Here is a 26,326-nt window from a genome sequence, read left to right as displayed (position 1 = left end):
TCTGGATTACTGTACCAGCCTCCTCACTGACCTCCCCGCTGCCACCCTGTGGAAGCGCTGGCCCCCAGGGTCGGGGGTGACAGTGACGAGGACTGGGGTGCACACGTGAGTGGGGCCGCCTGGCCAGGGAAGCCACCCACATGCACACATGTTCACCCACATGTGTGCACACACGTGCACACTGCACACACACATGTTGACACTTCAGAGTGTGGAGTACGCTGACTCTGGGCCCTGCTGGCCCAGGCAGGGGCCCATTGTGATGGGTGCCATAACCCTACAATGTCCCTGGTGCTGGGTACCCACCCGCCTACCGCCTGCCCTACTCTGTCTGGAGCTCTTTGAGACAAGACACATAGCAGTGTGTAGTTCTGCCCAGAAGAGGCTTTCCTAAGTGAGAGGTACAGCTGGATCAGCAGACTCAGGTGAGTACGACCTGCTCTGTTCCCTCCCTGCTGACTGGGTGGGTGGTGCTGGCCCCTGGGCAGGTGCTGAGGAGGGCCATCCCTGAGCACTCACCAGGTGCCCGTTCTCCACTGACAATATAGATGTTCATCTCGTTTGTCATCACAGTGACGGTGGGGGCGGGGTGGGCTTTGGGTGCTGTCCCCTAATGTGCCTATTTTACAGGTGAGATGTCTAGGGTCAGAGAAGTGGTTACTGGCCCAGGACCCGTTGGGGTGTTCTCTGGAGTGCTGGGGTGCAGTGGGACCCTCAGATGACTTTGTTTTGCATGACTCTGGGCTGTGCTCTCAGCCCTCCCCTGTGCCATGCTGGACTCAAGCCCTGACCTCTGCAGCCTCCCTGTCTTGGATCCAAAATTTCCCTGGGGTTCCAGACCCTGATGGGGCAGATTCTGGCCCTGCGGCTGGGGTGCTGGGGGTGATTCTCAGTCTAAGTCTGTGCCCTAAGCTGGATCCCCACAGGAGGTGTTCTCACCAACTCAGACTCAGATGTGGTCACTGATGGTCCCTGTAGGACCCACTGGACACATGGGGTCCTTCGTCTAGGAGTGGGGTGGGGAGCGCTCTGTCCTCAGGCAGTTGTGGAAAATGGAGCTCTGGAGAGCTGCCTGGAGGGTGACAATCGTTCCTCCTTGTCAAAGGGCTTGGGGAAGGAATGGGACCTTCCTCCAGTGACCCTTTCTCTTTCCGAACCTCCAGAGGACTTGCCCTCCCTTTGCCTCAAGTGTTTCCAGGAGGGATGGCCCCCTGGGTGTTCTCCAGGACCAAGGCCCAGAATTCTCTTGTTCTTCCTCAGTGACCCAAGAAAACGAAGCCCCCTCCTGTACTGACAGCTGGGAATTGCGGAGTCCGCCATCCCTCCACCTGAGACGGGGTCTCCACAAGCACAGAAGCTGCTTTTGACTCAATAGATCTTTTTTTCCCCAAACCAAACACCCTCCTGTTTAGCTGGCATTGTTCCTGAAGCGGTGTCACTGGCCAGAGTGAGAATTGGAGTAGAATGGAGCAGTCCCCAGATGTCTTGCTTCCTACAGAAAACTGGGCATCTTCATTATTCCCAAATGATCCCAGAGGCTGATCCTCTAGAGACATCTGGTCCCTGACCCCATCTGCCTCCAGCTGCCTGGAACAGCCATTGTAGGCCCTTCACCCTCAACAGGTGGGTGCCGTTATTCCTGCTGGGGCAGGTATGTCCATCTCGGGGCATTTGGGAACAACAGACTTCTCTGTCCAGGTCCCCCTGTACTCAAGTCCTCAGGAAGGAGCCAGGGCAGGGACTGTAGAGATGGGCAGGAGTGGGGCCACTGGGTCTGGCCCCTTGTCACCTGGAAGTGGTGGTGGAATGGGGCTCACCCATCTGGCAAGTGTTTGGGGGCCTGGTGGGAGCCATTGGGGTGTTCTCTGGAGCACTGGGTGCAGCAGAACCCTCGGATGACTCTTGCAGGATGGAGATGGATGAGGACCCAGGTATCCTGCCCACCTAGGGGCAAGGCAACATCATTGTTACTAAGTATGAGCAGGTGCAGGTCAGGCCAGTCCCTCAGGGGAGGTGGGGCCTCACCTTCCCCACTGTCCCTGGTCAGAGGGTCCTGGGCTCCCTAGGATCACAGGGTGGAGACAGGCTGTCCATGCACTCAGGACCCCAAGCCCCTCACCTTCCCCCCAGTCCCCACCCTGGCCCTTGCTGGGTCACAGGGATGCAGAGCTGGGGCAACAGTGAATGAGACATGAGCATGGTGACCTGAAAATTCACTGATCACCTCCGGATTGTGCAGAGTTCTCTGTCCCCCACACATCAGTCTCACATCAGGGAGGGTTTTGTTCTTAGAAAGGCCTCTCCGAGGTAGGGCAAGTCTCTCCAGGGTGGAAATTCCTCCCTGCCTCTCCTGCAGGTACAGCATGGGGTCAGGGTTAGGGCAGAGCTTCGAGGCCCATCTAGGGAGCTCAGGAGAGCAGGTGGGACAGAGAGGGGGCTGGGTCAGACCCCTGGGCTCTCAGCACTGAGGTCTCCACATGAGCAGGAGAGGAGGGGGCAGCCTGAGGGTCTGGCCCTGTCCCTTTGGGGTGTGCCCTTGTGAGATCTGAGGGTGGTGGCCACAGGGCTAGGGGACACCTGGCCAGGCCTGTGGACAGTTGTGTAGCAGGTCTCTGAAGGCTCAGGAAGCCCAGCTGTCATCCTGTAGGGAGGAGCAAGGGGACATCAAGGGCTGTGACCCTGGGAGGCTAGGGGAATAGAAGGGCAGGGCCCAGCTTGGGCATCTCTGGTGAGGCCAGAGGGGCAACAGAGCGTGCAGCTGAAGGCCCCAGGAGTGGTGCTGGGAAGGGCTCTGGGCCTGGGAAAGGGAGCCCAGCCTGGAGCCAACCTCTCAGGACTCATAGGATGGAGAGAGGAGGAGCCTGGGGGAGAGGGTTGGGGTGAGCCTATGAGACCTGCCACTTCTGGGACACACCTGAACCAAGCCAGCCCAGGGTGGAGCTGACAGTCTGGGGAGGACAACAGATGAGGTGAGCAGGGAACAGTGGCTCACTTGGGACCCTTCAGTCGGGGGACTCTGTCAGTCCCCAAGGCTCTGCGTGGCCCTCCAGAGACTCTGCTTCCCCAGGCTCAGTCAGCACTGCAGACGGTAGATGGAGGGGCAGAGTCAGGGGCAGGCAGGACAGTGGGGGAGGACAGCCAGGCACCCCATGTCCCGGTTTTTGCAGTGGCTGGAAGGAGGCTGAGGGCTGAAGACTGACTACCCTGAGAGCCAGCTGAGGCTGGAGACGGGGTGGTGGGGCATCCCCACTACCTGCAGGGCCCTTGGTCACCTTTGTCACCCCAGGATTTTCCACAGCAGCACTGGGCAGCCCAGTGAGAGTGGCCAAGGCAGGGGTGTGGGCAGATACTGGGGGTCTCATTCTTAGGCTGTGACAGGAAGAGGATCACAGAAGGGCCAGGGTGGCCAGAGAGGGTCACAATCTCTGGGCCAGGCACAATGGGGGAAGGCGGGAAACAGGCAGGGTCAGCAGCCAGGGTGCAGGCAGAGGCAGGTGCATGCTGGGAGGTCAGACCCTGCAAGGCCCGTCTGGGGCGCCGGGTGGGATGGGCTGCAGATGCGTCCTCAGGGCCCTGGGCAGCTCTCAGGCCAGGCTCCCTGGACTCTGGTGGGTGATGTGGTCACTCCCGAGGCACTGCTGTCAGTCAGGGTTCAGCCACCACCCTGGGCAGCACTCATCCCGTCTCAGGACTGTACTTGCTCAGCTCCCACAGAGGGTGTTGCCCAAGACAGGCAGCCCCATTGTGCAGCCCAAGGCACCCCACAGGCCCCAAATGGCCCTCACCAGGCCAGCCTCGAGCTCCCTCTCCTCCAGGCTCCCAGTGCCTTGTGGGCAGTCGGCTCCATAGGGAGGCTCTTGCCTTCCTTCCCTGTGCCTTCTTCCTGGCTGAGACTTTTGGTGGATAGGGATAGGGCTAGTCCTTCCCTGGGGTCCTCTCTGGGAGGGGATGGATCCTGGCCTGGGCAGGCTCTCAGCTCTGCCTGGGTTGCCTTACAGTGAGATGGAGCTGCCCCCCCATCAGCGTCCTGGAGGTAAAGCTAAGAGCCTGGGCCTGCTGTGTGGGAGGCTGGTCCAGGGACAGGGAATCGGGTGGTCACTGAGGCAGTGGGAGTGGCCCAACGGCCAGGGTGGTGGTGAGTGGGCCACGGCTGTCACTGGGAAGGGCAGCCATTCCTGCTGGACCCTGTCCCCTGAGGGTTTCACCAAAACCCAAGAACTGCTGGCCCAGAGGTCACTGCCTGTTTGCACCAAGTCCCAAGCTAGAGCCTGGGACTGACCTAAACTCAGGGCTTCTGTGGCCTGAAGATGGTGTGTCCTGGCATCACCAGTCCAGACTGCCAGCTCCAGTTAGTTCAGAGGGTCTCAGCCCCTGGGGTCTGCCCTTTCCTGGCTCCTTCCGGTTGGGTCCCTTCAGGGCCCTGAAGCCCAGGACCCAGCATCCACGGGGCCACTACCAGAAGCCTGACAGCTCCGCTAACTCCATCATGGCCCATTTCACAGCAAAGACATCAGGAAATAACAACACAAATTAATAAGTGGCTGAAGATACTGAGACTGACCAAAATACAGGAACAGCGAGAAGGTACCATGGGGAGGGAGTGGCCCCCGTGACTGCTCTCTGCAGAGCCAGGAGACAGGCACCCATGGCTGTGACCTGGCTGACCTGGCACCACCTGCCTCTCAGTGGGTGGGTGGCACCCATCCTCACCATAAACAGCAGCCCTGTTCGCCAGCTTTCCTCACTGGCCACCTGTGTCCTGTCTCACTGGAGCGTTCTTTCGTCTGTAACTCTCCCAAACAGTATACAAAGGCATTCCCCTGGCCGCTCAGGACTGGGCGTGGTCACTCCTGCTAGACATTGAGGAAGTCAAGGCTGAGAACCCAGGGAAATACAAGGTACAGCCCTCCCCTCCCATATTCAGCCAAGGCAGGACAAACAGGCCAGGCTGGATCAGGAGCCCAGGACTCCAGCTGGAGGGAACCTGGAGTCTGGGTTGGGGGTGAGGGTTGTGGTCAGATGCACATCCGGACACACAGATGCACATCCGGGTGACACAGGCACCACAGGTACGCTGGGATCTGCTGACACTCCCTGGCTTCAGAAATGAGGCAAAAAGCAGCTTTCTGCAGGAGGAAACCTTCCTCTCTTCCTTCCAGAAGGTACAGTTCTGTCAAGGTGTGAAAGCGGAGTGTTCAGTATTGCACCTCATCTCTGTCACAAAATGTTCCTATTCCTGTCCTGGAAAGATGGAGCTTTGCTGTTTAAGTTCTTAGGACCCAGGCAGATGAAACTTTTCCAAAGGGCACACAACAGTGGTTCTCTTTAACGTGGAGACAGCACTCAGCCTGAAACCCTGGGCATTCTCTGGTGTTCTTGGTGTTTCCAAGTGAAGTCAAATAACTTCCCACAAAGGTTTGCCACAGAGGCCTCCAAAACTGGAGGGGAAGAACTATTTAGAACCCAGAGGCTTCAGAATCAAAGATGAGGCCAAGCAGCAGAGTCCTGACCAGCTGAGGGCAGAGGAAGCATGTGGGGACAGCTGGGAGAGGACGTCATAGAGGCCCACCATGGCCTTGGGATCTGTCACAGAACCATGCACTTGGATGGCTGTGCACATCTCCTCTCCACTGATTGATTATAGTATATCTTTTCATCTGCTACTCTCCAATCATGCAGGGAGTTTGCTACAAAACACACGTAACCACAGGCCAGGTCGTCCAAGCCAACCTGGCAGATTCAGCATGTCAAGGGCTTCAGGTGACTTTCATGCATACCCAAGTCTGAAGGTCCATGGCTGTCCTGAATCCTGGTGTCACCTTCCTGCCCCCAAAGCTCAACCAGCAGCAAGCCAGCCACAGAAAGGGACAAAACATGAGTGTGTGGCCTTCCTGACACCCAGACAAGACTTCGGGCACAAAGCCAGGCCACAGCTCTGGCCCGACTCGGACCAGGGACGCCCCCCATGCAGGCTGGTCTGCCCTGGCTGTTCTCCCTCCTGCCACCTTCTGTTTGACTGCTTGTGTCAATAAAAGGAAAATCAGCCAGTTTTCAGAAAAAAAAAAAATGTAGCTTTATTATGACATAGGAGAGACTACAAAGCATTAGGGGAGGAGAAGGAATTACACAGGGCCTCAAAATGAGAGGGGAAAAGAAAGGTTAACATCTTGGTAAATAAAGTCTCCAACCACAGCACAGTCATTGGAATTTTTTTCTTAATTTTTATTTTCAAATTTACAGTAAACAAGTCACTTAAATTGTCAAAAGAACAGCAATTTTACACAACGAAAAGCACACACACCAAGGCAAAATACAACAGCACTCGGGTCTATAGGTTGCAGTGGTGCTGGTGCCGGAGGGGATGTCCAGGGAGGTTCCAGAGCCCACCAGGGAGCCCAGGTCCACAGAGGGCCCCGGGGCTGGAGGGAGGCTGACCACACTCCCAGCCCATCACCTGCCTCAAAGCACTTCCTTCAGGCATCTGAAGAGGGAAAGCCCATTTGTCTTCCTGTGAAGCACTGGAAAGACAGCCAGCATCTCCAAAATGCAGGCTATTTTAAATACACTGGTGTGAATTTTTTTGGGGGGGTCACCAGGGGGTCCCTTAGGGGTCAGATCCACTTTGTCACAATTTACACCTACATGGGGTGATTACTAGGCAATGGGAGAACAGGTTTCCTGAATTTCATAGCCAGATCAGAAGCTAAAAGGAGAGATTCTTGAACCCAACTTGCAACTATTTTGTTCTGACAAAGTAAATTCACAAGAGCACATCAAACACAAGACCTAATGCAAGTGGCAGTGCCCAGGGCTGCTGCCTGCCTCTGGTGAGCAGCTCTTCCGCAGCAGGTGTGGGATAATTGCTTAGAACAGTAAGGCCACAGTGAATAGGGGATAACTTGGACACAAAAGTTTAGAATAATGCCCGCAAAGAATGCAGGTGACCAGCTCTCTTCCCAGATCTAATGTTCTCAGAAGAACAGCAAGTACAGACAGAAGAGAGGGGCGGAAGGGGAGGAAGAGCCTGGCCAACCACAGGCAGCTGCCAGAAAGGCCCAAGGCCCATGCTGCTGCCTTCCGTACTCTGCAAGCTGCCACCATAAACCAGGGTGTCCCCAGGTGGCAAGCCTTCAGGAAGGCACTGCCCAGCATACAATCCTGTGGGCCAACGTCAGTCAACTCTCCTTTCCGTTAGATGTTCCTGATTAAAAGCTCATCCTCAAAGGAGATCATCAAAGCACTGCCCCCCAAATAACTTGGTCACGTGGGGCCATTTCTAAAAATCTCGACCCATCTGTTTCTCTGATAATTCATTTTACAAAACATGCTTCCACGTGAATAAATGCAGAACGACAACAGAAAATGAACTTGAGCACATGTGTGAGAAACTGAATCCCCAAGGCTTCTGCCATACATGATGGAAACTGCATCCCCAAGACTTTTGCTGCACGATGGTTCTGTGGGGTGTGATCGCCAAGTCCTACATTCTCATGTTTTCTACACTGAGCAGTGAGTAGCTACTCAGCTGCCACTGTCACTGCCCCTCCCCACCCAACCGGCTAAGGAACTGGGTCTGGTCGCCACCAGCTTCTCCATGGCCTGTGAGCTAAGAATAGTTTTCACATTTTTAAGCAGTTAAAAAGAAAATCTAAGTTTCTTGACATGGAACATTATATGCAATTCAGATTTCTGTGTCTACAAGTTGTATGGTCACAGCCACACTTCTATGTATTTATGGCGGAGATCGTACAGCCCACAGGGCCAGAGGACTCGCTACCTGGCTATGAAAACATGTGCCCACCCCAGACAGAGGATCCTACCCTCTGCAGGACTGAAGAGCCCTTGGTTCAGATGCAGCTGGGGTTCCTGGAAAAGCAGTTTGAGCTGTGGTTACTTCAAAAACCATATTTAAGTATTTTTCCTCCCCCTTGTTCCTAGTTTGTAATTTCTCAGTGGACAAATGGACAAAGCAACTGTTTCCATTTGAATACACAGATACATGCAAGATATCTTACAAGGAAAAATGCACATCCTCCTACTCCCTCCCTTGGCTCTGCAGACGGGCTCAATCACGATGTCATTTTATCCCCACCACACCCAAAAGTACACCAAACGGAAAGCAGAGGCTGATGAGACAAGACAAAGGCCCCATGAGAAAGCACTCCAGCTTCGCAAGCAACATGCTTAGCTGCCAGGTGGCGGGAGCCAGGCCACGGGACAGAGGAAGCAAGCACAAGGGAGGGAACCGATCAGACACCGGCAGAGGCTGGATTGACTCCAGATTGAGATGACAGAGACACAGTGTGAGCTGCAGCACGACTCTCCAACACTGAGCCCACTGCTGGCCACCCACAGACACCACAGCGTCCAGAGGAGCCAGGCACACAGGGAGGGCAACAACATAAACAGCACCGATTAAAAAGCAAGACTTGCTCTCAAGACCAAAGGAGAAGTTACCTAGACTTCCGTATAAACTCAGCAATTCATTCACTTTACTAGTATTACATTTATGAAATTCACCTTTGTGGAAAAACGGAAGGGAGAAGGATAAGAAAACGCCTGTTTCTAGAAAACTGAAAGATGCTTCCTCGAGCAGTTTGTTGCTAAGTTACCTACGGAACAGACACGCTTGAAAACTCAACATAGTGTCCTTCATTCCGAAGCTCTGAGGGCTGCTTCACAGCGCTGAGAAAAATGGAAGTGAGGAGTTCCACACTCTCCGTATCTTAACACCAAAACACGAACAGAAAGGCATCTGCAAGGCCCTCTGGCCCATACACTACACCTGTGTCTTCAGCTTACTGCTTTAACGGACCCATAATCTTACAGCGGGCAGGGGCCCTTCCACAATGAGTGCTAAGCAGCACTAGGCGGCAGTCACTCAGTGCTGTGAGGCCCCCGTTGGACCCCCATATTATGAGCACAGGATATCATGACGGGTGCACGCTGCTCCTCCCACCCAGAGCACACCCGTCATCTCATCCATCTTCAATGTACCTCAGGGAGCCTCCCCGTCCATGTGGTCCATCTCGAACCCAGGGGTCCAAGGTGCAGAGGGGCCACCACTGCATAGGAGGTGGTATCACCAGGCCAGGGAGGCAGGGGGTGGGGGTGGGGGGCAGGGAGGATCACTTCGTGAGGCTTGCCAATTCGTTGCCTTTGTTTTTCTGACCAGCTGCAGATAAGGCTACTCGTATTCCAGGAACTGTTTGTGATAGAACAGCAAGTAACTGTGGAGGAAGAGAGAGGGAGGATGCTCACATCTAACTCCTCAGACAGGAAGCCAGAACGAACCGCCCTACACGTGCGCACACATGTTCTGCACAGCTCTTCAAGGCCTGATTACATGGGTTTGGCTTTTCAGCCCCAAGGAGAAAAGAGGGCTTTGGTGGCTGATGGCACTGACCCTGCCCATCACCGCAGCCTGACCACCACTCCCACCTGCCATGAGGTCACCCACTGCCTTACCCAATCTCCCACAGACTCTCCCACACTCGTGACAGTCCCACCCTTGTGCGGAGCCCACCACTTTTAAGTGGGTCCAGCCCAGATACATCGCATTGCCCTGAAGGCTGTCCTTCATCCCACAGATTCTTCCAAATAAAACCTCTCAAGAGGGCTTCTGTCTGGCTCAGAATGTAAAGTGCAAAGCCCTCAAGGAGTTGATGGCAGCTGGGGTCCCCTTGACCCCTGGAGGGTCAACAGGTTTCTATGCCATGAAGGAATGAAACTGGCAAGGAGAGGAAATGATAAAGAACTTATGTGGGCCAGGTGTGGTGGCTCACACCTGTAATCCCAGCACTTTGGGAGGCCAAGGCAGTGAACTGCCTGAGGTCAGGAGTTTGAGATCAGCCTGGCCAACAAGGCCCATCTCTACTAAAATACAAAATTAGCCAGGAATGGTGGCACATGCCTGTAATCCCAGCTACTTGGGACACTGAGGCAGGAGAATTGCTTGAGCCCGGGAGGCGGAGGTTGCAGTGAGCCGAGATCGCGCCACTGTACTCCAGCCTGGGCAACAAAAGCGAAACTGCATCTCAAAAAAAAAAAAAAAAAAAAGAACTGATGTGTTCAGTTCACACAGTTAAAAAACAACTGCCCTCGAGTTCTCTGTGCTAAGGGAACGCCCCTAGAGAGGGCCTTTGCTCAGGTACCTCTTCTCCCACGTGAGTGAGCGCCCATTGAGGCTAGCATCCTATTCAGAACAGGTCTCACTACTTCAGCAAATGAAGATCACGTTCAGACTGGTACTAGGCTCAGATGTGAGCTGGTCTCAGCTATACCAAAGCAGAAGCAGCGCGGCCACCGCAGGGCCTTCCTCCCACCCCACGGGACGCACCCTTCGCTGTCCAGCACGTCCTTGATGCTGGCCTTGGTGATGATGGCATCGTCACACTTGAACCACTGGTCTTTGTGCTGCCGAATAAAGCTGGTGTAGTGGCCGCTCTCCAAGGTCCCTTGATGGTTAACAACAGCAAACAGGGAATACCTAGTGTAGGAGGAAAGGAGAGGGGGGGTGCAGCTGACTCCACGCCATCACTCAAGGTCATCACCATCAGAAGCCAGGCCACCCGGGCAGGGAGCAGGAGGCCTGTGAACCTGGCTATCACCCCCCTGGGCCTCAAGCTGAGGCTGCAGGGACTAAGGGAGCCTGGTCATGCCCCTTGGCTCTAGCCCAGGTCCAGCCGCTTCCTGGACCCGCATCTAGCAGGCGTGGCGACTCAGTCCGCAGTGGGGACGCTGGAACATCCTACTAGCCTTTCATTCTTTCTACAACCTCAAGGCTAGAAGAATGGACACCGAGCTTTCCAGATGGAACCTTCCTCCAGCCAGAGGCCAGGAGTGGAGCTGGACTCCTCCAACAGGAGGGAGCATTTGTGGCACCGCATAAAATGGCCTTTCCTAGTGGGGCTGTGGGCAGCCAGGCAGGAAGCAGGTGGGTGGCAGAAGATCTGCTGGATGCCCTACAAGCAGACAGGAGCCCACCCCAGCTCTTGGCCAGAGGCCCTGGACACCCACACCACTGAGCACCACTTACTTGTTGTCGTTGTTGAGACTGTCTGTGGGCTGCTGGTACTGTCCGTTCATCCTACTCTCTTTGCTGTAACAAACAACGGCAGGATTCAGCATCATTAAAATCATCAGGCCCAGAGACACAAGGCTCTCATGAAACCAACACTTATCCAGGTCTGACTGTGCAGACGCAACGCTGGGGTGCACTTCATGCTTCGTGGAGAAATCTCCCCACATTTCGTGAGGACACTGACACTTGAGTTGTCAAGTCCCCTGCCTGAGAGCACACCCGGGTCCTGGGGCCATCTGGCCTGACCCCTGATTCTTCCAAGGTGGGTCCTGAATGGGCCTGGTGATGGGAGCTGGATCTGGATGAATGTGAATTTGGTTTGTGACACAGCAGGTGGTGAAGCTCTTCCTCCCACACATAAAGGGTTAGCTTGAAAAGCTGAATCCATTCCACAACCTAGGCAGCTGCCTCCTCAAAAGGGACAAAGATTGCCGCTCATTATTTCAAGACCGGCACCTCTCCTGGCGAGACGGGGGAGGGGCGGCTGGAAACAGGAAGCATGCGCACTATTTACTGCATTTTCCCACAGTGTGTTTGGCAGGAAACACCCAAGATCTCTGAGACTCTGACCTCAGCAACAGCACTGCCACGCCCTCAGTACGTGACCATCGTGGTCAGACTGATAATATGGAGCTCTGACTCTGGTGGTCTTGTTTTATTTGGGAGATCATCTGTGTGCCACAGGGGTGGAACAGCAAAGAGGAAGGACACCAGGGGCCAGGCAGAGTGGTTCACGCCTGTAATCCCAGCACTTTGGGAGGCCAAGGCAGGAGGATCACGAGATGAGGAGTTCAAGACCAGCCTGGCCAATATGATGAAACCCCGTCTCTACTAAAAAATAACAAAAATTAGCTGAGCGTGGTGGGGCGCACCTGCAACCCCCATTGTTTGGGAGTCTGAGGCAGGAAAATTGCTTGAACCAGCGAGGCAGAGGTTGCAGTGAGCCGAGATTGTGCCACTGCACTCCAGCCTGGGTGACAGAGTGCGACTCTGTCTCAAAGAAAAAAAAAAAAACCCCACCAAAAAAACACCAGGAACAGGCCGATTACCAAAAGGCAACATGCTTTCCAAGGTGCTGGGGCTGGGGCTGGGGCTGTGGCGGCCAAAAAAATAACACCCTGCAAATAACGACATCCAAGTCTCAACCCTCAGAACCTGATTCTGGAACCTCATCTGTGAAACCAGTCTTTGCAGAGACTCAAAGCAAGGATGTCGAGATGACATCCTCCTGGATTTGCCTGAGCCCTAAATCCAACAACCTGTCATGACGGAGAAGCACAGGGAGACTGGCCAGACTCAGGGGAACCAGCCCTGTGACCAGGAAGCCATGAGAGTGGCGCGGCCACAGAGGGAACATGTGGAAGCACCGGCAGCTGGAGGCGGTGAGGAGTGAAATCCCCCAGACCCAAGTAGGAATGTGAGGCCCTGCCCACCTTGATTTCAGATTTCCCACCTCTAGAACTGTGAGGAAATTAATTTTAATCCACCAAGTTTTCGGTCATTTGTCACTGAGCCATGAGAAACTCCTATGTGTCTCATGCATTGAACAGCATGGTATTCTGGAGGGTTAAATTCAAAGTGCCCCATAATATGCAGATTTGAAAAGGAAAATGCAGTCTACAACTGCAAAACCAACTGTGCCTGTCTGTACTTCAACCTCTGTTTCAGGAAGTAAAGCGTTACCTTCTCACTATGATCCACCTTGAGGAATCTGCCAGTTTGAAAGTGGTTTGAGAATTGTCAGAGAAACATTCAAAGCAAAAACAGGGTATCTGACAAAGAACAACTCATTAATGTGTACCATATCTTAAGATTAGGATAAATAGGTTTTGGGAGGGTGGGGTTTCTATTAATATAAACAATCATCTTTTCTTTTCCCCCAGAGCCGGAGTCTCGCTCTGTCAACAGGTTGGAGTGCAGTGGTGCGATCTTGACTCACTGCAACCTCCGCCTCCCAGGTTCTAGCTGGGACCACAGGCGCACGCCACCACGCCCAGCTAATTTTTGTATTTTTAGTAGAGACGGGGTTTCACCATGTTGGCCCAGATGGTCTCGATCTCTTGATCTCGTGATCCACCTGCCTCGGCCTCCCAAAGTGCTGGGATTCCAGGCGTGAGCCACCTCGCCCGGCCAACAGGCATCTGACAGCAGTTCCAAGCAGGATTCCTGTCCTGATAGGATGACAGACCCTCCGGACACAGAATGGGCCAACACCCCCACCTACCTGGAGGCCATGAAAGGGGTCATGTCCAGCTCTAGGGGGAAGGAGACATACGTGGTGATCTTCCTCCGCAGCTTGGCTGAATGTTCAAATCGCTGCAGAAATAGGAAAGGGGCAGAGGGAAGAGGAAAGACGACCAGAAACATTACTGGAAGCTTCAGGGGCTTCTTGTGATGACAGGTGTCTGTGTTATCGCTTTGTATTTTATTGAATTGCCTTATGGCTACATCTAGAATTAGATTAAAAAACAATAGTAATCCATACAAGACTTCATTTACAGAGTTCAAGTGAAGCCTTCAAATGATCGGCTTGTTCAGTACCCAGAGTACAAAAAATAATCTCGCAGCAAATCCAGCAGAGCACAGAAAACAAAACAAAGATCCACAACCCATGGCAGCAAAAACAAACCAACTGTTCCCTTCACCGAACAGACAGTCCTCTGCCTAGATCAGGAGTTACCCATTCTAGCCAACAAGCTAGGAATGGGTGCCTTCCATGTTTAAAGGGTATAAAATGAAACAAAGAGCATGCAACAGAGAATCGTATGCTCGCACGCAGCCTGTGCAGCCTGACAGCTTCACTATCTGGGCCTTTAGACAAACAGCTGGCCAACTCCTGGAGCAGATCTGAATTCTGAGGGCCTTTGTCTTCAAATAAAAGAACAACAGAAAACCTGAGGAGGGAGGAGCTAGAGGAATTTGGGTGGAAAAACTTCACAAGGCTCTGCTCCCCAAGAAAAGTTAACTCACATCCTACTTTCATTGTGAAGCCACTGATTCTGTTTACCGCAGCACAGACAAAAGGACAATTCCCAGACAGAAGGACAATTCACGAGCGTCCTCCATTCCTCAGTGTTCTTGCTGGCTTGCTGCAATAAAACATGTAACTGCACAGCAAACCAAAAGGCTGAGGGCCGCACTGTGGATTGGAAATTGAGCCTGCCACTCGAGTTGGCTTTCTGGAAAACTCACTTTGAGATGAAAACAGGCTACAATGGGCAGTTTCTTCATGGTGAGCTGCTTCGTGGACTCCTGGTAGCTGTGGCACCCACTACACTTGATCTTGGCACTGCTGCCCAAGTGCTCTGGTCTGGTGAATCTGCAGATTCAAAAGAGTTGGTAGCTTAGGTAAGGGAAATGTAAGAGACAGAAAAGAGGAAAAGGTATTTTATCTCTTTCAACGGGTTGATTTCCCAACCAAAAGCATATACAATACAACTAAAAATGAAACAATGAAAAAGAGAGACAATGTTGTCCACCTTTCCTGCCTATCTCTCTTTAAAGAATATTTATCCTAAATATTGTGTTCCCAGGAAAGGCCTGGGGAAATGGTAATAATTTTCTAACTACTGTATGATCCAGCAGTTGAATTTGAGCCAGAAAAATGAAAACTAATGTTCACACAAAAACTGTCCACGAATGTCTACCAGAATGTTACTCATCAGAATCACAAAACTGGAAACAACCCCTTTCTTCCCATGGGTGAATAATTAAAGAAACCGTGGAATGCTGTACCGTGCGTGGAATAGGAGTCAGCAGCAAAAAAGGAAAGAACCACTGATCCCAAGCTGCACCCTGGATGCATCCCCAGAAAATCATGATGCCCGAGAAAAGTCCATCTCAAAGGGTTCCCTGTTGCATGATTCGGCTGACGTGACAGTCTGGAATTGTAAGGCATATGCAAATGGAGGAGTCCTGGGTGACTGGGGTTACAAATGGGGTGATAAGGGAGGAGGTCATGCCGGGTACTTTCTGCATCATAAACATCTGAATCACGGCAAGGGCATTGCACCACAGTACTAAAGAGTTCACCATCAGGGGACCTGGGTAGAGGGTAGCTAATGGCTTCTTACTGCATGTGAATCTACAATGATCTCAATGTAAGCAGTTTAACGTAGACAGTTCTGGGAAAGGTAATTTCCCGACAGTGCAGAGGCAGAAAGTAGGAGGGCTATGTCAGAAGTGTGTCTGGCAGAGGTGGCACCTGCCACCAACAAAACCTGCAGAACAGACGATTCAACAAAGCACAGGCCAAATTTTAAAACTGAAACACTAGCAAAAAAAAAATCCATCTTTTCACAACCAGGCATGGAAAGCCCTCATTGATGCTCTGGAAATTCTGCCATCTCACCTAGGGCAAGATGAGGGGGCCTCTGGGCAAAGCTGCACCTGTTTCATTGGTAGCTTTGTGATCTGCTCTCCAAAGGACTCGACAAGGAGCTTTTGCTTGCAATGCAAGTGTGGAAGGGTGCACTCCACCTCTCCCCTTCCCCGAGCCAGACCTGAGCTGTGTATCCGCTACCAAACACAGGCTTCCTACACACTGCAGTTTGTGAAGTGTAGTTTCTTCCTCATGGCCTGCTGTTTTGGCAAAGCTTTCATTTTATTGTAATTTATGATTAAATTTAATTTAGTTGCAAAGACTTTCTTAAAAAAGGTTTTGGTTTCCATTGTTTATTTGCTAGTTTTCCAAATTAAAAAATGTGATACCCTATTTTATTATGTGGACTTACAAGTGTAACAAAGCTGATGCTTTCAAAATTCTCAACATGCAAACTTTCAGCAGGGCACAGTGGCTCATGTCTATAATACCAGCATTTTGGGAGGCTAAGGTGGGAGGACCACTTGAGCTCAGGAGTTCAAGACCAGCCTGAGCGACATGACAAGACTCTGTCTCTACAAAAAAAGAAAAACGACCAGGTATGGTGGCTCATGCTTGTAATCCCAGTACTTTGGGAGACTGAGGCAGGTGGATCACCTGAGGTCAGGAGTTCGAGACCATCCTGGCCAACATGGTGAAACTGATCTCTACTAAAAATACAAAAATTAGCCAGACATGGTAGCGGGCATCTGCAATCCCAGCTAGTCAGGAGGCTGACGCAGGAGAACTGCTTGAACCCAGGAGGTGGAGGTTGCAGTGAGCTGAGATCGTGCCACTGCACTCCAGCCTGGGTGACACAGCAAGACTCACTCTCAAAGAAAAAAAAAAAGAAACCACAAAATCTGGGCATGGTAGCATGCACCTGTAGTCCCAACTACTCCGGAGGCCAAGGCAGGAGACCAAGGCTGAGCCGCGATGGAGGCTGCAGTGAGCTATGATGGCACCACTGCACTCCAGGCTGCAGGACAGAGCAAGACTCTATCTCAAAAAATAAACATGCAACTTTGGTCCTGCTATGCAGCCAGACAGAAAGCAAAAGATTGTACCCCCTCTAAGGAATACATCCACTCAACAAGGATTCTTCTGCGTTACCTTTAACTGATGCAAATACAACAAAGAAAACACTTGACAAAATTCAGAAAGGTTTTCTGCTGTCTTTACAATTGTATGCTACAGCTATTTACTACATTAAAAAAAACACTCAGGTGTGGTGGCTCACACCTGTGAGCACTTTGGGAGACCAAGGTTGGGGGGAGCGGGGAATCACCTGAGATCACGAGTTTAAGATCAGCTTGGCCAACATGGTGAAACCCCGGCTCTACTAAAAATACAAAAATTAGCCAGGCATGGTGGCACATGCCGGCAGTCCCAGCTACTCGGGAGGCTCAGGCAGGAGAATCGCCTGAACCCGGGAGGCAGAAGTTGCAGTGAGCTGAAATCACACCACTGCACTCCAGCCTGGGCAACAGAGCAAATCTATGTCTCAGAAAAAAAAAAAAATCACTTTGTAAATTTTATTACTTATCCCAAATGAAGCAGTGAATGCACAATTTCAAAAATGGCCCTAAGTGCAGAACATCACAACTAAGTTTTAATCACATGCAGAGAAGGCTATGGGCCACAGGGAGAGGGCCAGGCTCTTCTCAGCTCACACACTCCGGGGTAGGTGATTACCACAAAGGCTAAGGGAGCATCCAGTTTGGCTCTGGATTCATTTATAAGAGGAGGTTGGAACAGCGGCTGCTGACGCCAATGCCCAACATCGTGCAAAGCTGGGTGACAGAAATATCCAGTCATTCAGCCGAAACAAAAGACAAACCAGGACCAGAGACCACAGCCAGCCCAGGCTCATGCCACATCTTCGCTCAGGCTCTGTCCTGGGTGTGAGAAAGAGTCCTGCTCTGGGCTGATGGAACACAGCCTCCCTGCCAGGAAGACGCCCCTGCCACGTGGGTGCTGAAGGGTTCTCACCGTCGCAGGCAGTCCGTGAGTGTAGTGGTTCCCGCCATGTGGCTTTCCCCGTTTACCACGTTGCCCTCGCTCCCTGGGCTCAGGGGCCAGAATGGGGTGGAAGAGCCGGGGAGATCCAAGCTGATGTCCCAGAAGGGGTCTATGGTGGTGGAGACTCCACTGGAAGCAGAGGGAAAACAATAGCTGTGAGGATTGACACCCGCCCAGCTCCAAAGGCAGCCCAGGGTGGAGGCCGCCCCTTCCCCTTCCCCACTGTGCCCTTTGCCACAGTGACACTCAGGTGGGATGGGGCAGGAGCGAGAGCAGCACTGCTCACACCCAACGTGTCCTGGCTCCCAAGGTGGCCCTGGGGAGGGGTGTGTGTGAACCCAAAGGCAAGGGGCACTCCTCAAAAAAGGGCTATCCAGCCTGGAGACCATCACAGTCACTGAGGGACTTGGGAGGACAAACTCAGGCCCAGTCAGAGGCTCTGAATCCATCTGTATCTAGAACTTGGGGCCTGCAACCCTAGGCAACACAGGAGGCCTCCATGCACACCTCGGAGCGTGCCTGAGCCAGCCCCGGCAGCCCCACCCTGGACACTCAATGCTGCATCTCACAAAGAGTTCCTCACTAGAAATTTATTTAGCAATATAAAAGACGAAAAATTGCAGACTGGGAAACATACTCTTGATATTTATACAGGATTTAAATCTGAGACAGTCTCCTGCTAACGGAATTCAGTAGCTAAGGCCCAGTGAGGAGGTCCAAATTGCTCAGAGCAAACTCAGTTTCTAATGCTCAGAGCCAAGGCCCCTTACAGAAAATGGCACCCGTGACACAGGCAGCACTGACCTTTCCCAGTATTCACTGGCCTTATGCAGATTACAAGTGGTAATCCATTTCGGGTTCTGAAATAATTTCGATGGATCACGTCCAGGGCTTTTAAAACTTAAACTGGAGTAAAGAACAGAGCCAGGCACAGTGGCCTACGCTTGTTGTTCCAGCTACCTGGGAAGCTGGGGACGGAGGACTGCTTGAGACCATGGGTTCAAGGCCAGCCCTGGCAACATAACAAGACCCCATGCCTGAAAAAAAAAACCGCAACAAAAACCAGCAGCATGCACTGAGGTGGATGAGAAGGTCCCTCTGACCTAACAAAGCAGTGGGTTCCCCCTGCAGTCAACACCTGGGGATCTAAGCAGAGACCACACCTGAGAAGAATTAGGGCCACTACATCAGAGAAAACAGAACCAGAAACCGTAAAACAATGAAACTAACACACTTCAAAGCACGTATGTAAACAATGTGCCCTCATGATCTGCCCCTTCTTGAAAGGGACTATTTTATTTGGTCCTTGCTCAAGGACTGGAAGACTGTAAGCTTCCCCCACCATTTCTCCAAGCTTCCAAGAACACACTGCTGGCTGCAGACAATGGCCAAGACCTCAACACAAAGGGTTCACATCCCAAAGGACACATGTCCCAGGACCTCCCCAAGAGGAGGCAGCCCCACCACATGACCTTTGTTCTCAGGGCGTCTGTTAATCATTTCTCTTGTAGCGTCCTTAAAGACCTCTCAGAGCACACACGGCTCTGGAGACTGAGGATACCAGCACTGCCCCAGAGGCTTCTGACATTGCCGAGCACACAGCCTCTCACTTACTGGCAGACTTGGCAGGTGACGTCTGACTGCAGCCCGCCGGTGAAGATCTGGTCTATGATACAGTTGCAGTGGTTGGGATTGTTGGCCTTCTTCCCGTTGTCATCACCTGGGGACAGACCACGGCTCTGGGATTAGTGTCTGTGCACCCCAAAGATGGGGAGTCTCTAAGGGAAGAACAGTTCACCCTGCAGAGGCCTGGGGAAGCCAGGGCCGACGCTTTAAAAGGCCACCTGAACGTCTCATTTTTGGGACAGAATGTTAGCGCACCAGAATATCCATGCAGGAAGATGCAAAGAAAGAAGAACGGAGACATGCCGTGGAGGCCACAAGGACAAACAGCTGCACGTGACCAAGGGCACGTGGCCAGGTCGCCTTGCTAAACGGCTCGGACAAGCAGGTTTCTGAACAGAAGAACCTTATACTTCTTCTCAGACATTTACAAAGGAATCCTATCAGAAGCACATCAGTGGCTTTGTCACATTTTGGTCATATGAACGTTTTAACAGCAATGTATTTTTGAACAAGTGATTTTTAGAACATCATTCTGCTGCTTGCAGAAAGCTCTTATTCTGACCAGCTATTTTGGACTAATAATGTAGTCCACTTCCATAGAGGTTCTTTTCTCTCTTATAAATTATATGGCCAGCGCAGTGGTTCACTTTGGGAGGCTGAAGCGCAGGTGGATCACCTGAGGTCAGGAGTTCAAGAGCAGCCTGGCCAATGTGGTGAAATATCCTCTTAAAAATACAGAACTTAGCCAGGTATAGTGGTCGGCGCCTGTAATCCCAGCTACTAGGGAGGCTAACGCAGGAGAATTTCTTGAACCCGGGAGGCAGAGGTTGCAGTGAGCCAAGATTGCGCCACTGCACTCTAGCCTGGGCAACAAGAGCAAAACTCCATCCCAAAAATATCGTAACATAAATAAAATAAATCATACTAGGAAGCAAAACTCTACCTAAGCTACTAAGTAACTTTGATTTCTAGGGTAAGAATTAGAAGGATCATGAAGTTCTTCAGTAGGAAAAAAATCAAGTACCAAAAAAAATCCAAAGTCACATTTGACAAAAACCAGTCATTTTAGCTCAACTGTGGGGTGTTTCTGGGCTGCACTCTCAGAGCCCATAGTGTGTGTGTAAATGCCCAGCTGCACAGCCCTGAGACTGATGAGAAGCACTGGGGAAGCCAGCCCATCAGGCTGTTAACCAGTGAACCACCAAAACAGGACTCTGTTCTCTAAAAGTTTACAAGTGAAAATTCGCCAGTGGGATATCACCTACGACTAGCCAGCCCAGAGGCCACAGGTAACCCAGAAGCAGCCAGGTGCCCTGTTACCTGAGCTCATGGGTTCTCAGAGTGTGGCATCTGAACCAGTGCCATCAGCTGGGAACTGATTAGAAGTGAAGAAGCCCCTGCCCCTCCCTGCAGACCTACTGAATCAGAAATGCCAGCACAGGCTTTAGGAAACTGCAGGTGACCAGCCCACACTCATTTAAGAGTCTCTCTGCCTGTGTGGACAGACTTCAGCTACAGGGGAGGAGCTGACCCTGGCTCAAGCCATTCAGTCCTAGCCTCCCATCTCCAGCTGTAAGACTGTCCCCACCAACTATCAACACTACACACCTCTGAGAACCTCGGGAGGGCACCATCCTGGGGCCAGGCTGTGGGAGATACCCAGGTCCGGTGAGACACCAAGAGAAGCTCTGCTCGTCCTGTGTCCCAGCTCTCTGGCCATGTCAGAGCAACCAGCAATCCTTTTGGAGAGTCCCCACGGGGAAGGAGATGGTTGGGTGGTTGTGTTTGGGGGATGTTCAGAAGCCTCAGGCCTGATAACCCACCGGATCCCAGAACCACCAAGGCAGGCAGGGGCCTCAAAGCACAGGCCCAAGAGGGACCCAAGAACTGGCTGTTGACTATGACGGGCCACTGAGGACCTGCCATGCTGCCGGAACTACTTCCTCGCCTCCTAAAAGTAAATTAGGAGGAGCCTCTCTAAGGTCATTACTTAAGGTGTTTCTTATTGGAAACATGATAACAAAGGCTATAAAACAATGCAATGTGTCTCCTATGCCCCCTTCTGCCTGAGTGCACACTGGCACCTTGCTTCCTTTTCCTTCAAGGAAAGCATCCTGCCCTGACCCCCGCAAAGGCGTGGAGGGTGCAGAGCCCAGGGCCCACCTTTGCAGTGTCGGTGGAGCACGTCCAGGGCCGCAATGAGGAACTCGTGGGCGTCCTGCTGCTCGTAGCCTGCCAGGTGCCTCGCGTGGGTCCACACCAGGTGCAGCAACTTATATGGGATGTGAGGGGACCGGTGTCCAGAGTAAAACTGCCGGCGGGGGGGGGGGGAGGGAAGAGAAACTTTGTCAGGAATAAATGTAGACTCTGAACACAGAGGACACACAATCAAAGCCTTTATCAGCTGCCTACCATTGGCTGTGCCCCATCTGACACAAATGGTTAAATTTTACTTTTCTATGTTTTACAAAGTCTATTTTTATCTGGCCTCATTGGACTTTTTGAGTCCTCATATGAATTTTTACCTTTCCACCGTCTAGTTTTCCATGTATAAGCCTAAAAGATGAATTATGACTTGCTACTGTGAGATCACATGCAAATAAAGGGGACTCAATTTGCCCAATACTAGTTTCCTCAAAGCACAAGCCAAACCACGCAGGCCCACAGACACCAGCACCTCCGCAAAGGGAAGCACATCCTGTGATGATGCAGGATTCACCAGGATCAGCCACAGGACTCGCCGGCTCTGAGGCTAATGGCAGTTAGCTCAGGGCTTGCCAGTCAACCCTCTCTACCAACTCAACTCAGGACACCAGACCCAGCAGCACACCATCCATTCCACGGCTTCTGAATCAGGTCAGAACCCACAGAGGGTTCTTGCCTGTGCATATACAAAATTGAGGGCAGTTTTATTCCTCATCAAAAAGGCCCGAAAACCACAGACCACCCAAATGTGTCTGAACTGGGAAACAGACAACTAAACTACAGCCCTTCTCCACAATGGAACCCGACTCAGCCACCAAAAGCATACATCATGGCTGCACACGAAGACATGGGTGAACCCACCACATATAAAGTTAAGCAGGGGCAGCCAGATTCAGAAAGGCTACTTCCTGCATACATCCACCCAGATGATGTGCTGCTAAAGGACACTCAAGGGACCAAAGACAAATCAGCAACTGTCAGGGTCTGGGGACTGGGGGTTGACTTCAGAGGGGCACGAGGGAGTTTGGAGAGATGACAGTTCTTCATCTTGAGTAGCAGCAGTTATACAACTATGCATTCATCAAAACTTGTATCTATGTACTAAAAAGTGGTTATGACTGTAATTTACACCTTAACAAACTTGAGTCTGAAAAACAATCTAACACTTGTGTTAGATTATCACTAAAGCCAGTCACACAACCACCCACCAATTTCCTAGCTGCATCCTCCTTTCTCCTATTTAGGCTGTGGCCCCATTAGTTATGGTACATTGCAGGTACTTAGAGGAAATGGGTTAGACTTGACTACAGGCTGGCAAGGCCCAGGCAGAGGATGGGTACGGTGGCTCACACCTGTAATCCCAGCACATTGGGAGGCCAAGGATGGGGGATCACAAGGTCAGGAGTTCGAGACCAACCTGGTCAATATGGTGAAACCCCATCGCTACTAAAAATACAAAAGTTAGATGCTTGTGGTGTTATGTATCCGTAATCCTAGCTACTCGGGGGGAATGAGGCAGAAAAATCACTTGAACCCGGAAGGCGGAGGTTGCAATGAGCCGAGACTGTACAACTGCACTCCAGCCTGGGCAACAGAGCGTTTCAAAAAAAAGAGAGAGAGAGAGAAAGAAAGGAAAGGAAAGGGGAAAAGTGAAGGAAAGGGTAGAGGAAAGGGAAAGGAAGGCCAGCCCAGGCTGTAAAAGTTTAAGCTTTGCAGGTAGGACAGCTTCTGTCCAACTGCTCAACTCTGCGGCTGTCCTGAAAAAGCGACCAATGACCAGACGTAAGCAGGCAGCCACAGCTGCGTCTCTCGCTGAGGTTACTCACAGAAACAGGCCAGGGTTGTCGGCTGGCACCTGTGCAACGCACCTGAAGGACAGGCACCATCCTGGTCTTTAGTTGAGGTAACAGAGCTGCTTCAGCTCTGAGAAGCACGTCATAGAGCCAGTGGGGGCTGAGGCGGCAACCCTTATGTGCACCCTGAGCACTGCCATGCTCTGATGTTGGACAGACATGGACAGGAACCAGCAACGTGCAGCACATAGCTCATGAGGCTCTGGCAGGGCATCTTAGAGAGGCCTGGGAGCAGCAAAGACCCACATTCTAGGAGGACGCAGGAAGGCGGCACATGCATGCCTTTCTGAGCCAGGAAAGCAGACCACTGAGGAAGAGGAAGGGGGAGAATCACCCCCGTCTTTAGAGACAAATGTCACCTGCCAGGGAACTCCACTATGTGCCTCCCAAAGAGCTCCTCTGAGTCAGCAGTGTGTCCCCAGAACTCATGCCAGGTCTTCTCTTTTTGGAAAACCGTGTTTTCCATAACTGACATGTATATTAAACATTAACTTACCACAAAAGGTTCTTAATGTACCTTCCTTTATCACAGGCCACCTTATTTCATTTTTTATTTTTTTAGGGAAATGCTCCCCTGCAGAAGTCAGTGGTACTCACCTCCTGAAACAGTGAGGACATCTCACACACCAGACAGGAGCTGGGGCTCTGCATCTCACAGCGGTGCCTGTCAGACAGGAAGAAGTCCCGCAGAAGTGGCGTGTGGGTCAGAGCCTGCACGATGCAGTTCATGAAGCACGTGTTCCCAAGGTTGATCAGGCCGCGCAGACCTGCACAGAAGTCACCAGAGCAAGAGTTACCTGTGTGCTGAACCACAGGCGCTGCTGGACCCAAGCAGCCGCCTCTCCCTCTACTTACTCATTTTCTTTTATTCATTCATTCGAGAAGCCAGAAAACAACAAGATGTCACATTTTGCTAGTTTTGACACCACTTTTACATGAGTGATATTGAAGAATGTCCCCCATCATCACCCCCTCCCACTTTGGCCATGTGTGCTTTCAGAGAATTACACAAATACAGTTTCTACAACAGGCCAGGTCAGAATGGAGCCTAACAAACAAACAAAACAGCTTTCAAAAAATGTTCTAGGGCCAGGTGCAGAGGCTCACACCTGTAATACCAGCACTTTGGAAAGCCAAGACGTGAGGATCACTGGAACCCAAGAGTTTGAGACCCCCCTGGGCAACACCGTGAAGCCATGTCCCTACACAAAACACAAAAATTAACCAAGCATGGTGGTGTGCACCTGCAATCCCAGCTACTTAGGAGGATAAGGTGGAAGGATTGCTTGGGCACAGGAGACGGAGGCTGCAGTGAGGTGAGATGGCAAAACCACTCCAGCCTGGGCAACAGAGCAAGAACCTGTCTCAAAAAAAAAAAAAGTTATAAAAGGTTTTCCCTCAATTTGTAGAAAATTCAGCAAACACTTGCACTCACACATATCATTTCTCTCCCTGAAGATTACTGTCCCAGCCTCACCCTGGCCAGAATCAACTTGAGTCCCTTTACGCACACAGACGCAGAATGTGGCAAGGACAGGGGCCACTGCCATGCATCGCTCTGTGCCCCAAGCCCACCACAGGTCCCTGCAGAGAACAGGTGCTCAAGAGCTGGTCACTGAGCACATCGATGAGTGACAGTTACGCAGGGTGTCAACAGAATCATGTGGACTTACAAAACCCCTAATTCTGTATATACTTTTAAACCCCAGAAAGAAGCCGTGCTTAGCAACAACGCGACTGCAGACAGCACCCTCCACCCACCTATGGTGCAGTTCGAGGTGATCTTTCTCCTTTTCGGATTATGCTTCAGCAGTTCAAGCTCCCGTTTGGTTGGTTCCCAGGTTGAAAACTTCTCTCCAGCGCCTGAGCAGATGAAGGACAATTCCAGCTGCTATTAGCAAAATTTTCACATCAAGTGTGTTTACACATAAAAGCTGTGGTGCTATGATATCTGTCAGGGTGCATTTCAGTGAGGGACAGCCACAGCATCAGGGCCTTCTCAAAACCTCCTGTGCTGATGGGCTACACATAACACTGAAAGGAGCTTCTCACAGAGGGTGTGAGCTACATTTCCTGCAAAAAGAAAAGCAGCACCTCCAGTCTAGACTACCCCAATGCCAATGCCCAAACAGTTCATTTTTTGTTGTTGTTTTTTTTTGAGACAGAAGTTTCGCTCTTGTTGCCCAGGCTGGAGTGCAATGGCACGATCTCAGCTCACTGCAACCTCCGCCTCCCGAGTTCAAGCAATTTTATTGCTTCAGCCTCCAGAGTAGCTAATATTACAAGCATGTGCCAAAATGCCCAGCTAATTTTATATTTTTAGTAGAGACGGGGTTTCTCCATGTTGGTCAGGCTGGTCTCGAACTCCTGACCTCAGGTGATCCTCCCGCCTCGGCCTCCCAAAGCACTGGGATTACAGGCGTGAGCCACTGCGCCTGGCACAGTTGTTTTTCAAATGTCATCCATCCTTTAGCCCAGAGATGGCAGTATCAGAGCCATGGGAACTTACATGAAGGATTCTCCTGCAAACAAGTGAAATCGAAGGAGAGAACATACACTTTTTAGCAAACTGAACTGGCATAAACACAGCACAGTTACCAAACTAAATCCAACAGTTAAAAACGTGTGTGCCACAAAATATTCACAGAGTGGTACAAACGCAACCCTTTGCACTCAGAGGTACTTGTTCCATGCCAGCCAACATTTCTGAATACTTCAAAATACCTTTAAAGACACAGCGTGGCCAGGTGTGGTGGCTCAAGCTTGTAATCCAAGCACTTTGGAGGCCTAGGTGGGCAGATCACCTGAGGTCAGGAGTTCAAGACCAGCCTGACCAACATGGTGAAACCCTGTCATTTAAAAAAAAAAAAAAGACATAGCATGTTGGGTAGGTGGAATTATGAAATGATTCTAGAAGAATTCCATTTTAAGCCTAGACATACATCTCTTAGGCATGTGCTTTAAATGCTCTGCACAAAACAATACTCCCACACTAAGTAACAATGTTATTAAATTTCTGAAGGAAAAGAATAGAGAACACAAGTCAGAGATTGCTCTCCAGAAAAGACTTGTTAAACACAAACAATTCTGCTCACTGAAAGGGCGCCTGTTGCTATTCTTGCCTTCTCAAAAACACTGGGGTGTTTCCACTGGAGAATAATCAAGGCAAGAATGTAA

General features: G+C 51.4%; 1 protein-coding gene and 1 long non-coding RNA gene across 3 annotated transcripts in view; one reads left to right on the top strand and one right to left on the bottom strand.

The window, feature by feature from the left end:
* The first annotated feature begins 324 nt into the window (after window positions 1-324).
* Window positions 325-9,231, top strand: LOC144582529 (uncharacterized). The gene is made up of 2 exons (XR_013535385.1): window positions 325-425; window positions 1,413-9,231. It is a non-coding gene; the product is annotated as an uncharacterized LOC144582529 (long non-coding RNA).
* Window positions 6,049-26,326, bottom strand: part of USP22 (ubiquitin specific peptidase 22) — a 43,222-nt gene continuing 22,944 nt past the window's right edge. For both annotated transcript variants that reach the window (XM_008990948.5, XM_054255567.2), the window contains exons 4-13: window positions 24,911-25,012; window positions 23,747-23,916; window positions 21,255-21,402; window positions 19,080-19,185; window positions 17,436-17,594; window positions 14,276-14,402; window positions 13,308-13,399; window positions 11,039-11,101; window positions 10,340-10,489; window positions 6,049-9,230 (exon numbers count right to left, since the gene is read on the bottom strand). In XM_008990948.5, coding sequence (XP_008989196.1) covers window positions 9,188-9,230; window positions 10,340-10,489; window positions 11,039-11,101; window positions 13,308-13,399; window positions 14,276-14,402; window positions 17,436-17,594; window positions 19,080-19,185; window positions 21,255-21,402; window positions 23,747-23,916; window positions 24,911-25,012 — 1,160 coding nt within the window. In that variant the 3' untranslated portion in view covers window positions 6,049-9,187. The remainder of the gene's footprint in view (window positions 9,231-10,339; window positions 10,490-11,038; window positions 11,102-13,307; window positions 13,400-14,275; window positions 14,403-17,435; window positions 17,595-19,079; window positions 19,186-21,254; window positions 21,403-23,746; window positions 23,917-24,910; window positions 25,013-26,326) is intronic.

Source organism: Callithrix jacchus, chromosome 5, assembly GCF_049354715.1.
Source record: "Callithrix jacchus isolate 240 chromosome 5, calJac240_pri, whole genome shotgun sequence".
NCBI lineage: Eukaryota > Metazoa > Chordata > Mammalia > Primates > Cebidae > Callithrix > Callithrix jacchus.
Note: the sequence above shows the minus strand (reverse complement) of the source record. Positions and strands in the feature narration are given on the sequence as shown.